This window comes from Trypanosoma conorhini (assembly GCF_003719485.1).
Source record: "Trypanosoma conorhini strain 025E chromosome Unknown Tco_14.4_contig_00124, whole genome shotgun sequence".
Classification (NCBI taxonomy): Eukaryota; Euglenozoa; class Kinetoplastea; order Trypanosomatida; family Trypanosomatidae; genus Trypanosoma; species Trypanosoma conorhini.
The window spans coordinates 1-8,395 of record NW_021704211.1 but is presented as its reverse complement, the minus strand read 5'-3'; the positions used below and the strand labels follow the sequence as shown (position 1 = coordinate 8,395).

General features: G+C 53.2%; 8 protein-coding genes across 8 annotated transcripts, besides 5 other annotated features; all 8 read left to right on the top strand.

Moving 5' to 3' along the window:
• Positions 1–35: 35 nt before the first annotated feature.
• Positions 36–347, top strand: Tco025E_02933 (elongation factor 2; the record flags this gene model as incomplete). The annotated part of the gene is made up of 1 exon (XM_029369856.1): positions 36–347. One exon carries the CDS (start codon positions 36–38, stop codon positions 345–347), a length of 312 nt encoding a protein of 103 aa, XP_029230021.1.
• A 221-nt stretch (positions 348–568) lies between these two features.
• Positions 569–1,048, top strand: Tco025E_02932 (uncharacterized protein; the record flags this gene model as incomplete). Its single annotated transcript, XM_029369855.1, has 1 exon — positions 569–1,048. One exon carries the CDS (start codon positions 569–571, stop codon positions 1,046–1,048), a length of 480 nt encoding a protein of 159 aa, XP_029230020.1.
• Positions 1,049–1,153: 105 nt separating this feature from the next.
• Positions 1,154–1,222: a microsatellite.
• A 153-nt stretch (positions 1,223–1,375) lies between these two features.
• On the top strand, positions 1,376–1,816 carry Tco025E_02931 (ARP2/3 complex subunit; the record flags this gene model as incomplete). The annotated part of the gene is made up of 1 exon (XM_029369854.1): positions 1,376–1,816. One exon carries the CDS (start codon positions 1,376–1,378, stop codon positions 1,814–1,816), a length of 441 nt encoding a protein of 146 aa, XP_029230019.1.
• Positions 1,817–1,995: 179 nt separating this feature from the next.
• Tco025E_02930 (uncharacterized protein) lies at positions 1,996–2,847 on the top strand (the record flags this gene model as incomplete). The annotated part of the gene is made up of 1 exon (XM_029369853.1): positions 1,996–2,847. One exon carries the CDS (start codon positions 1,996–1,998, stop codon positions 2,845–2,847), a length of 852 nt encoding a protein of 283 aa, XP_029230018.1.
• Position 2,848: 1 nt separating this feature from the next.
• Positions 2,849–2,880: a microsatellite.
• A 220-nt stretch (positions 2,881–3,100) lies between these two features.
• On the top strand, positions 3,101–3,667 carry Tco025E_02929 (fructose-6-phosphate2-kinase/fructose-2,6-bisphosphatase; the record flags this gene model as incomplete). The annotated part of the gene is made up of 1 exon (XM_029369852.1): positions 3,101–3,667. One exon carries the CDS (start codon positions 3,101–3,103, stop codon positions 3,665–3,667), a length of 567 nt encoding a protein of 188 aa, XP_029230017.1.
• Positions 3,668–3,819: 152 nt separating this feature from the next.
• Tco025E_02928 (fructose-6-phosphate2-kinase/fructose-2,6-bisphosphatase) lies at positions 3,820–4,371 on the top strand (the record flags this gene model as incomplete). Its single annotated transcript, XM_029369851.1, has 1 exon — positions 3,820–4,371. One exon carries the CDS (start codon positions 3,820–3,822, stop codon positions 4,369–4,371), a length of 552 nt encoding a protein of 183 aa, XP_029230016.1.
• A 200-nt stretch (positions 4,372–4,571) lies between these two features.
• Positions 4,572–4,611: a microsatellite.
• Positions 4,612–4,727: 116 nt separating this feature from the next.
• Positions 4,728–4,745: a microsatellite.
• Positions 4,746–4,928: 183 nt separating this feature from the next.
• Positions 4,929–6,812, top strand: Tco025E_02927 (SCY1-like protein 2; the record flags this gene model as incomplete). The annotated part of the gene is made up of 1 exon (XM_029369850.1): positions 4,929–6,812. The coding sequence occupies one exon, from the start codon at positions 4,929–4,931 to the stop codon at positions 6,810–6,812; it is 1,884 nt and encodes a 627-aa protein (XP_029230015.1).
• A 267-nt stretch (positions 6,813–7,079) lies between these two features.
• Positions 7,080–7,124: a microsatellite.
• A 37-nt stretch (positions 7,125–7,161) lies between these two features.
• Tco025E_02926 (putative ubiquitin regulatory protein (ISS)) lies at positions 7,162–8,235 on the top strand (the record flags this gene model as incomplete). The annotated part of the gene is made up of 1 exon (XM_029369849.1): positions 7,162–8,235. The coding sequence occupies one exon, from the start codon at positions 7,162–7,164 to the stop codon at positions 8,233–8,235; it is 1,074 nt and encodes a 357-aa protein (XP_029230014.1).
• Between the last annotated feature and the right edge of the window lie 160 nt (positions 8,236–8,395).

The window sequence follows — 8,395 nt, the reverse complement described above, 5'->3', positions numbered from 1 at the left end:
TGTTCCAGGTCGACATCCAGACGGTGGAGCACGCGATGGGCGGCATCTACGGTGTGCTGACGCGCCGCCGCGGCGTCATCATCGGCGAGGAAAACCGCCCCGGCACGCCCATCTACAACGTCAGGGCGTACCTCCCTGTTGCGGAGTCGTTCGGCTTCACCGCTGACCTCCGCGCCGGGACGGGTGGCCAGGCGTTCCCGCAGTGCGTGTTCGACCACTGGCAGCAGTACCCGGGCGATCCGCTGGAGCCGAAGTCGCAGGCCAACACGCTGACGCTCAGCGTGCGCCAGCGCAAGGGCCTGAAGCCGGACATTCCGCCGCTGGACTCCTTCCTCGACAAGCTATAGGGTGTCGGGGGGAGTGGGGTTAATTTAAAAATAATTTTTTTTCCCAATTAAAGCATTGTTGGTCTTAATGATTTTTTTTTTTGAAGCGGTCGTGGTGTTATTGTACGCTTTGATATTATTGTGTTGTGTTGCTTTGTAGCTGGAATGGATTTATTGTTTTGCCGTGTCTTAATTGTTTTTTTTTTGGCTGTGTTGGTTTTGCGTGCAGTAGGGAGTGTCTTATGGAGGAAACCCCACACTATTCGCGTGTGGCGGATGAGGCAGAGTCCATAAATGTGGTGACGGGCCGTAGCATCTACTATGGGATGAGGCCTTGGCGGTGCGATGATCGTTTCCAGGACTTGTTAGCCTCGTTCTTGCACATGGATTCTTTAATTGTGCAGTTGCATCTGACGAAGTTGCTGTGGCGTTGTAGTCGTTCCGAGAAGGGGGCGGAGCCTGTCGATGGGTACAAACGATTAGGAAGGGGGGAGGTCATGTTTTTTGTGGATCGGTACCGGAGTGGCATGATGCGCACGGGCGTCTTTGAGAAGTACCCTTACAATCAAAATGAGTTGCAACGCATCATTGAAGAGGACGGTTTGAAGATGCGTGTGTGGAGGCACCAACGCGAACTTGAAATTGAGTCAAAGCAAGGGAAGATTGACGACCTTCTTCGTATGAATGTTGTGAAGAATACTGAACGGACCCACTCCGATTGATGGATTGCTGCTTGAATTTGTGTTTTATGTTCTCCAGCGCACCTGCCGATGACGCCGTGTGGTTGCTCTTGTACAGGCCAATTATTTTTTTTTCTATCCTACACATTATTGTTGTTGCTTTTGGCTGTTTGTGTTTGATTTGCGTTGTTGTTGTTGCATTGTTTCTCGTGTTGTCTTGTGCGCACGGACGCTTGAAAGCCGTTTTGTTTGAACCGCTGCGAGATGCACAGCAGGTGGAATGGTTATGAAGAATGTAGTTTGTTGGGGTGTGGTGTGTATCCGCTACGTCGCACGACACGGTTGACGCCGGCCGGCCCCGCGCCGCGCATGCTTGACGTGATTGAGGAGGAAGAAGAGGAGCCCCAGGACATTATCGATGAGTCGCTCTACTTGTTTAAGCCGCACATGCTTTTCCGTACCTTCCCCATTAAAGGTGCTGGCGACCGCGTCATTCTGTACGTGACGATGTACCTCCACGAGTGTTTGAAGAAAATCACCTCGCTGAAGCGTGAAGAGGCTAATGCTGTGCTGCTCAACCACGCCACCACGTCGTTTGCGTCACCAGGGGAAAAGGACTTTGCGTTTAACGCTTTTTTCCCTCCTGGGACCCAGGCAGAACAGGAAAGATGGCGGGAGTACGCAAAGCAACTTCGCCTGGAAGCCAGCGTACGCCTCATTGAGAAGGTCTTTCTGTTTCCAGAGAAGGACGGCACCGGGAATAAGTTTTGGATGGCATTCGCGAAGAGGCCGTTTTTGGAGTCTGGCTAAAAAAAACAAACAATGCGTGTGAGTATGAGGGTGTGGTGGCGCAGGACATCAATTATATACATGCTGCAGATGTGTTTGTGACTAAAACGTCTTTGAGAGGTCGAGCTTCTTCCTTCTCCCTCCCCCTCCCCCTCCCCAACAATTTATCACCTGACAAGGAACTGCATTTGCGACGAAGGATGACGCGGACGCATGTGCTTTCCCTGGTGGTAGCCGTCTTAGTGGCGGCAGGGGTTCCGGCGGTTGTAACTGCCGCGGAGGAGGATAATATGCTCAGTAAAATGAAGGGAAACTGGAGTGTTTTGCGGCTTGCGGGGCAACATCCACGGCGAACAGGATTTGTGGCTGAGTTGTCTGCCGCTTCTCTCGTCTTGCGTGGGGAGGATGTGGAGCAGAGTGTGCTGGTGGCGGCTGCAGAGTCCGTCTTGCGGCTGCTGCGGCTGCTTGGGACGGACGATGACATGCAGTGGTCTTTGGCTGGGACCGCTGCATGGCGGTTGGGCCTTCCGCGAGTTGTGAATGCGCAGTTGACTCGCGAGGGTCTTCGCCTCACGGACTGTCCCGCGGCAGGAGTGACTTTCTTACGGCCCGAGCACCACATGGAAGCGGCAACCGGTACTTTTTTCGAAACACCGCGGAGCGTCTACCTTCCAGTCGATGGGGAGTGTGCGCAAGCCCCTTTCACCGTGCTGGGGTATTGGATGGAGTGGCTAAGCAACGACGAAATTCTCTTGGTGGTTATGGTGCGCCTCGGCGGAGCGGACCGCAACGCTGTCTTCCAACTGCGCCGACGGTTGACGGAGGGGACCGCGCCACGGTCGTCCATCGCCTCTGTGGCCTTCCTCGTGGCGGTCGCCCTGATGAAGTTCCTCCCGGGCCTGTATTGGAGGCGGCGAGGAGGAGCTCCGCGCGGCAGAAGCAAGGTTCCAATGCCCGCCCAGCCTCTCTTGTCTGAGCTCCGTCGACGTGAGCTTTTGCGACAACAGGAGGAGATCATTAGACGCATGAAGGAAGAAGATGGACTGCTCTGACGTGTGTGTGAGTGTGTGTGTGTGTGTGTGTGTAATTTCAACCGTCCACAGTTTTCAGGTGGCGCCGTGAACGACGGCAGTAACGACTGACTTGCACTTTGCCAAATACAGCTGATTGCATACCTACTGGCTGCGCCTTCATCAATATTCGGCACTGCTGTAATTCAGCTGAGCTTTTGTTTCCTCCTTTTATTTGCTTTCTCGATTCAATTGCGACGAAGGCGGAAACGCCCGTGTGCATATGTCTGTCACAATGTTACCTTTGAAAAGTAGCATAAGTCTTGACGATTCCGCCGTGGAAAACTCGATTGATTTTTGCCGCTTTGAGGGATCGACAAATCCGCCAAAGGAGTGTGTTTTTGCCCCACCCCCACAGCTTGCGAGTGTCAAGAGTGCGGGGATAACAACGAATGAGTGGAGCGGCTCCGCAAGCGCCGTTTTTATAGTCGTGAGTTCCCCGCTTCGATGTAGTTTGGTGGCACGCTTCTTCTGCACACGTCTCCTGCATTATCTGCGCTGGTGCGGTGAGAGTGTTAGGTTTTTCCTTGCAGGGCCCAATGAACGAGACACCGAAGTGCAACGCTTTGCGGATGACCCGGTGGCCTGGCAGAAGTACACGGAGTCGTGTTTGGAGCAATCATTAGAGTATTTGGCTTCCAATCCGCGTCTTGGTTTCGCGGCGTTTCCTGTGGTAATTCTCCTGCTTGACTGTGAGCCAATGGATGCGTATGACAAGTTGCACGGCATGCTGAAGTCGCGGGGAAATTTTTCGTTCGCCACGTCTGGTTCGATGAGGACTGGAAGCGACGCAGTTCACTGAAGGGCCTCTACATCAATGTATGCTTGAAGCAACCGTCCTTCCGTGCGACGCGAAGTCAAGGGAGTATTGTCGGTGCAAAGGTAACCGGATACCTCAACAGTTGCCTTCCTCTGCTCCATCGGGTTTACCTTTACGAGCCTTTAGTGGGTCCCATGGATCAGACGCTCAGTTTCTTTTCACCGCTCTTCTTTACTCGTCATGGGCAATCCGAGTACAACTTGCAGGGTCGTCTTGGTGGCGATCCCGATCTCACCAGTTTGGGCAGAGACGATGCCTTGGCAATTGCCGAGTTCTTTCAGAAGCAGGTGGTGGGAAACAAGCGTTTGTTCGCCTCACGAGATGCACGCTGGGATGAGGAGGAGGGGTTTGAAGTGTGGTGCAGCCAGCTGAAGCGCACGCAGCACACGGCTGAACCCACTGCGCGGGTCCTAACAAATGGAGAGTTGAAGACGCTCAAGACACTGAATGAAATTCATGCAGGCGTATGTGAAGATATGACAAACGAGGAAATTAAGGCACTTTACCCCCTCATTCAATCTTTTAGACACACTGACAAGGTGGGGTTTCGATATCCCAATGGAGAGTCCTACCGGGACCTCTTGCGACGCCTAGAACCCCTTTTACTTGAACTGGACGTGGCACGCAAGTGTGTTTTTGATTGTGGCCCACCAGGCGGTGTTGCGGACCCTGCTTTCCTTCTTTGATGGCCCGACGGTAGAGGAGGCCGTTCACAAACCGTGCCCCCATCGCACTGTCTGGTGTTGTACTTATAACCGACTGGGTGAGCCTCGCTTGACAACCATCACTCTCAAACCCCCCAAGGAAGACTTCCGAGAAGGATTCTGAAGGAAGTGGGTGATGACAGCTGTTTTTGATGCGCAGGGCCTAAAATGCAATTTATTCCGTTTTTTTTTTGTTTCTTTCTTTGTGAGAATGTTTTTTGTCCTAACCTCTCTGCGCATGCATGCGACAATGGATGGTTTGCATTTAACATTTACACTGCCCTTCCTTATTTGAGTTCCACCGGTATTTAAAAGAGAGTGGGTGCACGGACAGTTACGTGTGTGTGTGTGTGTGTACTTATGCATATATGCATGCATATGGATGTCTATATTCATATAGTTACATACTTGCGTGCATCAGCATTAAGGCATATACTTTTTTCTAATTTCGCTAAGCTGCATTTAAACGACAAAAAAAGATTTCTTTTCTTTCGTGTTTTTGTTATATATAAAAAGCTTTGGTGTTTGTAGGCGATGAGATGCTGTCCATGGTGAAGGGTTCACTCACCAACATTCTAGCTCAGGACCCCATTGGTGATTACGAGCTCTGCACACGGAACTTTCGTGCTGGGAAAAACGACTTGATTCATGTTCAAGATGGGGTTGAAATTTCTTCTGGTAGGCTGATTTCTGTCTTATCGCTGGAAGTAAACGATGTTGTGCGCCGCTGTGCGACAGCGTCTGAGGCCCATTGTGTCATAGACGCCTTCAAGCACGGGATGGATCTTCTCACCCGCCTGCGGCATCCAGGCATTCTGCGGGTAGTGAAGCCACTGGTTGACGATAAGAAGCACCTACGTATTGTGACCGAGCGTATCTCATTTTTGCTCCCAACTGAGCTTTCTAATGGGTCCCTTTCACAGCAGGAAGTTCTCTTTGGATTACTTGGTTGTGCTGGTGCCATACAATTTATCCATGAGCGTGGCGGTCACCTACTGTGCGATTTCTGTCCCCAAGCTGTGTGCATTGTTGAGGGGGAATGGAAGCTCTTTGACTTCTCGCATGCTGTGCCGGCCAACAACGCCACGTCGCTTGCTTCATCGCATCCACGCTCGGGTATTGCGGCGCCATTGTTGGACTACTGCTCCCCTGAACTCGTTGAGGCTTTCAAGGAAAAGGCGTCGGAGGACCTTTCTGTGTCGAGTCCTCGCGAGGAGAAGAGGCTAAAGCTGCCAGACAGCGATATCTTTTCCTTTGTGGTTGTGTGCGTGGAGGCCTTGTCTGGGCGCAAGGCCTTTAACTCCGGCGGTAGACCTGAACTGTACAGCAACCAGTACGCGGGTGTGGAAAAGGAGGTTGCCAAGTGGTTTTCGGGGCAACCGTTGTCCGTGCCGCGGCCCTCCTTCGCCACACTACGGAAAGAGCAGATTTTTGCCACAGAGCCCCTGTTGCTTTTGGAAACCTTGGGGAAATACGACACCCTCGACGACGCGGCTCAATTTGCCGCGCTGAAAGGGGTTTACAAATGCCTTGGTCGTTCCATGTTTGAGGAGGCGCTGATTGTGCGTGTCATCATACCCCTGATGCGTCGCGAGGGACTGCAGGAGAACCGACTTCGATACGCCCTTCCAATTCTTCTGCAGTGCTGTCGGTGCGTATCTGCGCAGGTGTTTGTCACACACCTGCGGGACTTCTTTACGGCTCTTTTGAGCGGAGTGAGTGCCGCAGAATCCTTTGAACGCTGCGGCGATTTTGCGGAGGTGATACTTGAGAAGATGGATCCTTTACTGCAATACTTCAGCGAGGATTGCGACAGGAATGAGATCATTTTACCCTTCCTCGAGCGGTGTGTTGAGGCGAAGCTTGAACATGAGAAGGTGACAAAACTGGCGGTGGACCGTATTGCCCAACTGGCGGAGGCAGGCGGTGGATTGAAGTTTTCCGACTGTCTACCCGACCATTTGGTAGATCTCTTACTCAGTGATCCTCACAGGGCCACGTCCGTGTTCGTGTGTTTGGAGCGTGTGGTGCGCTACGCGTCGGTTGCGACGCGGCAGTTGGTTGAGGCTCGCCTCATTCACTATGCAGGCGCGTGTGCTTCAGAGCCGGGAAGGACGACGGACACCCTAAGTCGGGCGCTCTCCCTCGTTGAACGTTTACATGAGGGGTTTTCGCGGGAGCATAAGGCCACGCGGAGCATTCCGCTGATGGCGCCCCTGCTTCTCAGCCCGTCTAGTGAAGTGTCCTCCTTCAGCCGGCGAATGATTGAGACACTGGTGGTGGAGGTGACGGTGCTGTCCCGTCCGGACGCCGTCCATGAGTGTCGCCCGGCGGCCACACATCAACCGCCTTCTGTCTCTTCCACTAGGTCCCACCACGTCTCTTTCCTCGACGCCGCGGGCGGCCCTCCAACCGTTTCCTGAGCTCCCTCCCCTCCCGCACGCTGTCCGATGGGCTTGCGGGCGTGCTGCCGTCAACTGCGCAAACCTTCGCTTCCCTGGGGTCCTCTTGGGGAGCCGCCTCTTTGGCATCACCCTTTTTGTGCCCCCTTAGCTTCCCTTGCCTACCTCAGCGAGAGAACGGTGACGCACTACTTTTTACCTTCTCCTTTCTCCACTTCTCACTGCCTTGCCCCACGCAATAACAAGGGAAGATTGCCGGGAAAGCAGAGAAACAGAAGGGTAGACAAGACAAAACAGAACAACAACAACAACAACAATAACAACACACACACATAAAGACAGGCACATTGCTACGGAAAGCATCCCGACAATGTCCGGCCAAGGTGAACCACCACCAAATGTGCGGGGAACAAGTGCTGACATGCCCTCGTCGTCGTCGACTTCGGCCACCTTGGCGCCAGGGGAAGTTCAGCCGCACTACATCAGTCAGAAGCTCTTTGAAGAGCTGCAGGGAAAAGGATTCAGCGACAACGCTATCAAAAAGTCTATAGTTGCGGGTTGCGTGGATGCGGGCACCTGCACACAGTGGATCACAATGCATGAGGGCCATCCAGAGCTAGACACCCCGTTGGAGGAGGGAGTGGAGGTGGTTGTGAAGGCCAAGCGTGTGCTCACCGAAGCGGAACGTGAGAGGAAGGTGCAGGAGCTGCGGGAAAAAGCCAAGGCAAAGGTTGAGGAGGAGAAGCGAGCCGCTGCTGAAAAGGAGCGCGAGCGCATTGCGATGGGCAGGAAAGCTATGGAGACACGGGAAATGCTTGAAAAACTTCGAAGGGAAGCCGATCTTGCGGAGGTGCGGAAACAGAAGGAGGCCGACCTCATTGCCAGACGCCGGGTGAAAGTGCAGCTACTTGCTGACAAGTATGCACGTCAGGGGAAGACGATGGAGGAGGCGCTACGCATTGCCGAATCGGAGGTTGAGGAGGCTGTACACAAACGGCGTCAAGAAACAGCCCAGGTGGAGAGCAAAGAACTGGCAAGTGTGAGAGATGATGTCCCAAACACGGCTTCGTGGAATATTGGCCGCTTGCTTGCTCAGACCACCCCTCTTGCAGACGTCTTCGATAGGCCTCTTGATCCACCATCTTCGCTGCCGCGGTTGGTGGATGAGGTGCGGAATTACGAAGACGCAGCGGTGGCTCGCCAGTGTCTTGCAGTGCTGCGCACCATCCTGACAAACATACGCGAGAGCCCCTTTGACACTACAAAACGCTCCTTGAAAACAACATCAAGTGTTTTTCGCACGAAAATTGGCCCCCTTCCGTCTGCCATTCAACTCTTGCGCACATGTGGGTTTCAGCTCGCGACGGACGCGAACGGGAATGAGTCCATGGTTTCAACGACAGTTGTAATTCGCGTGATTGAACGAGCCATTGCCTTGCTCTAACCTGAAGTCTGAAGGGTGGGCCCCCTCGCGGGAATCCCATGAAAAGTTTGCTTCTACAGAGAGAGAGAGAGGGAATGAGTGAGCTCCCTGCCTCCCCTGATTTTAAAGGGATCATCTGGATGTATATACAGATAACTAATGTATATGGATTGATTAGCTT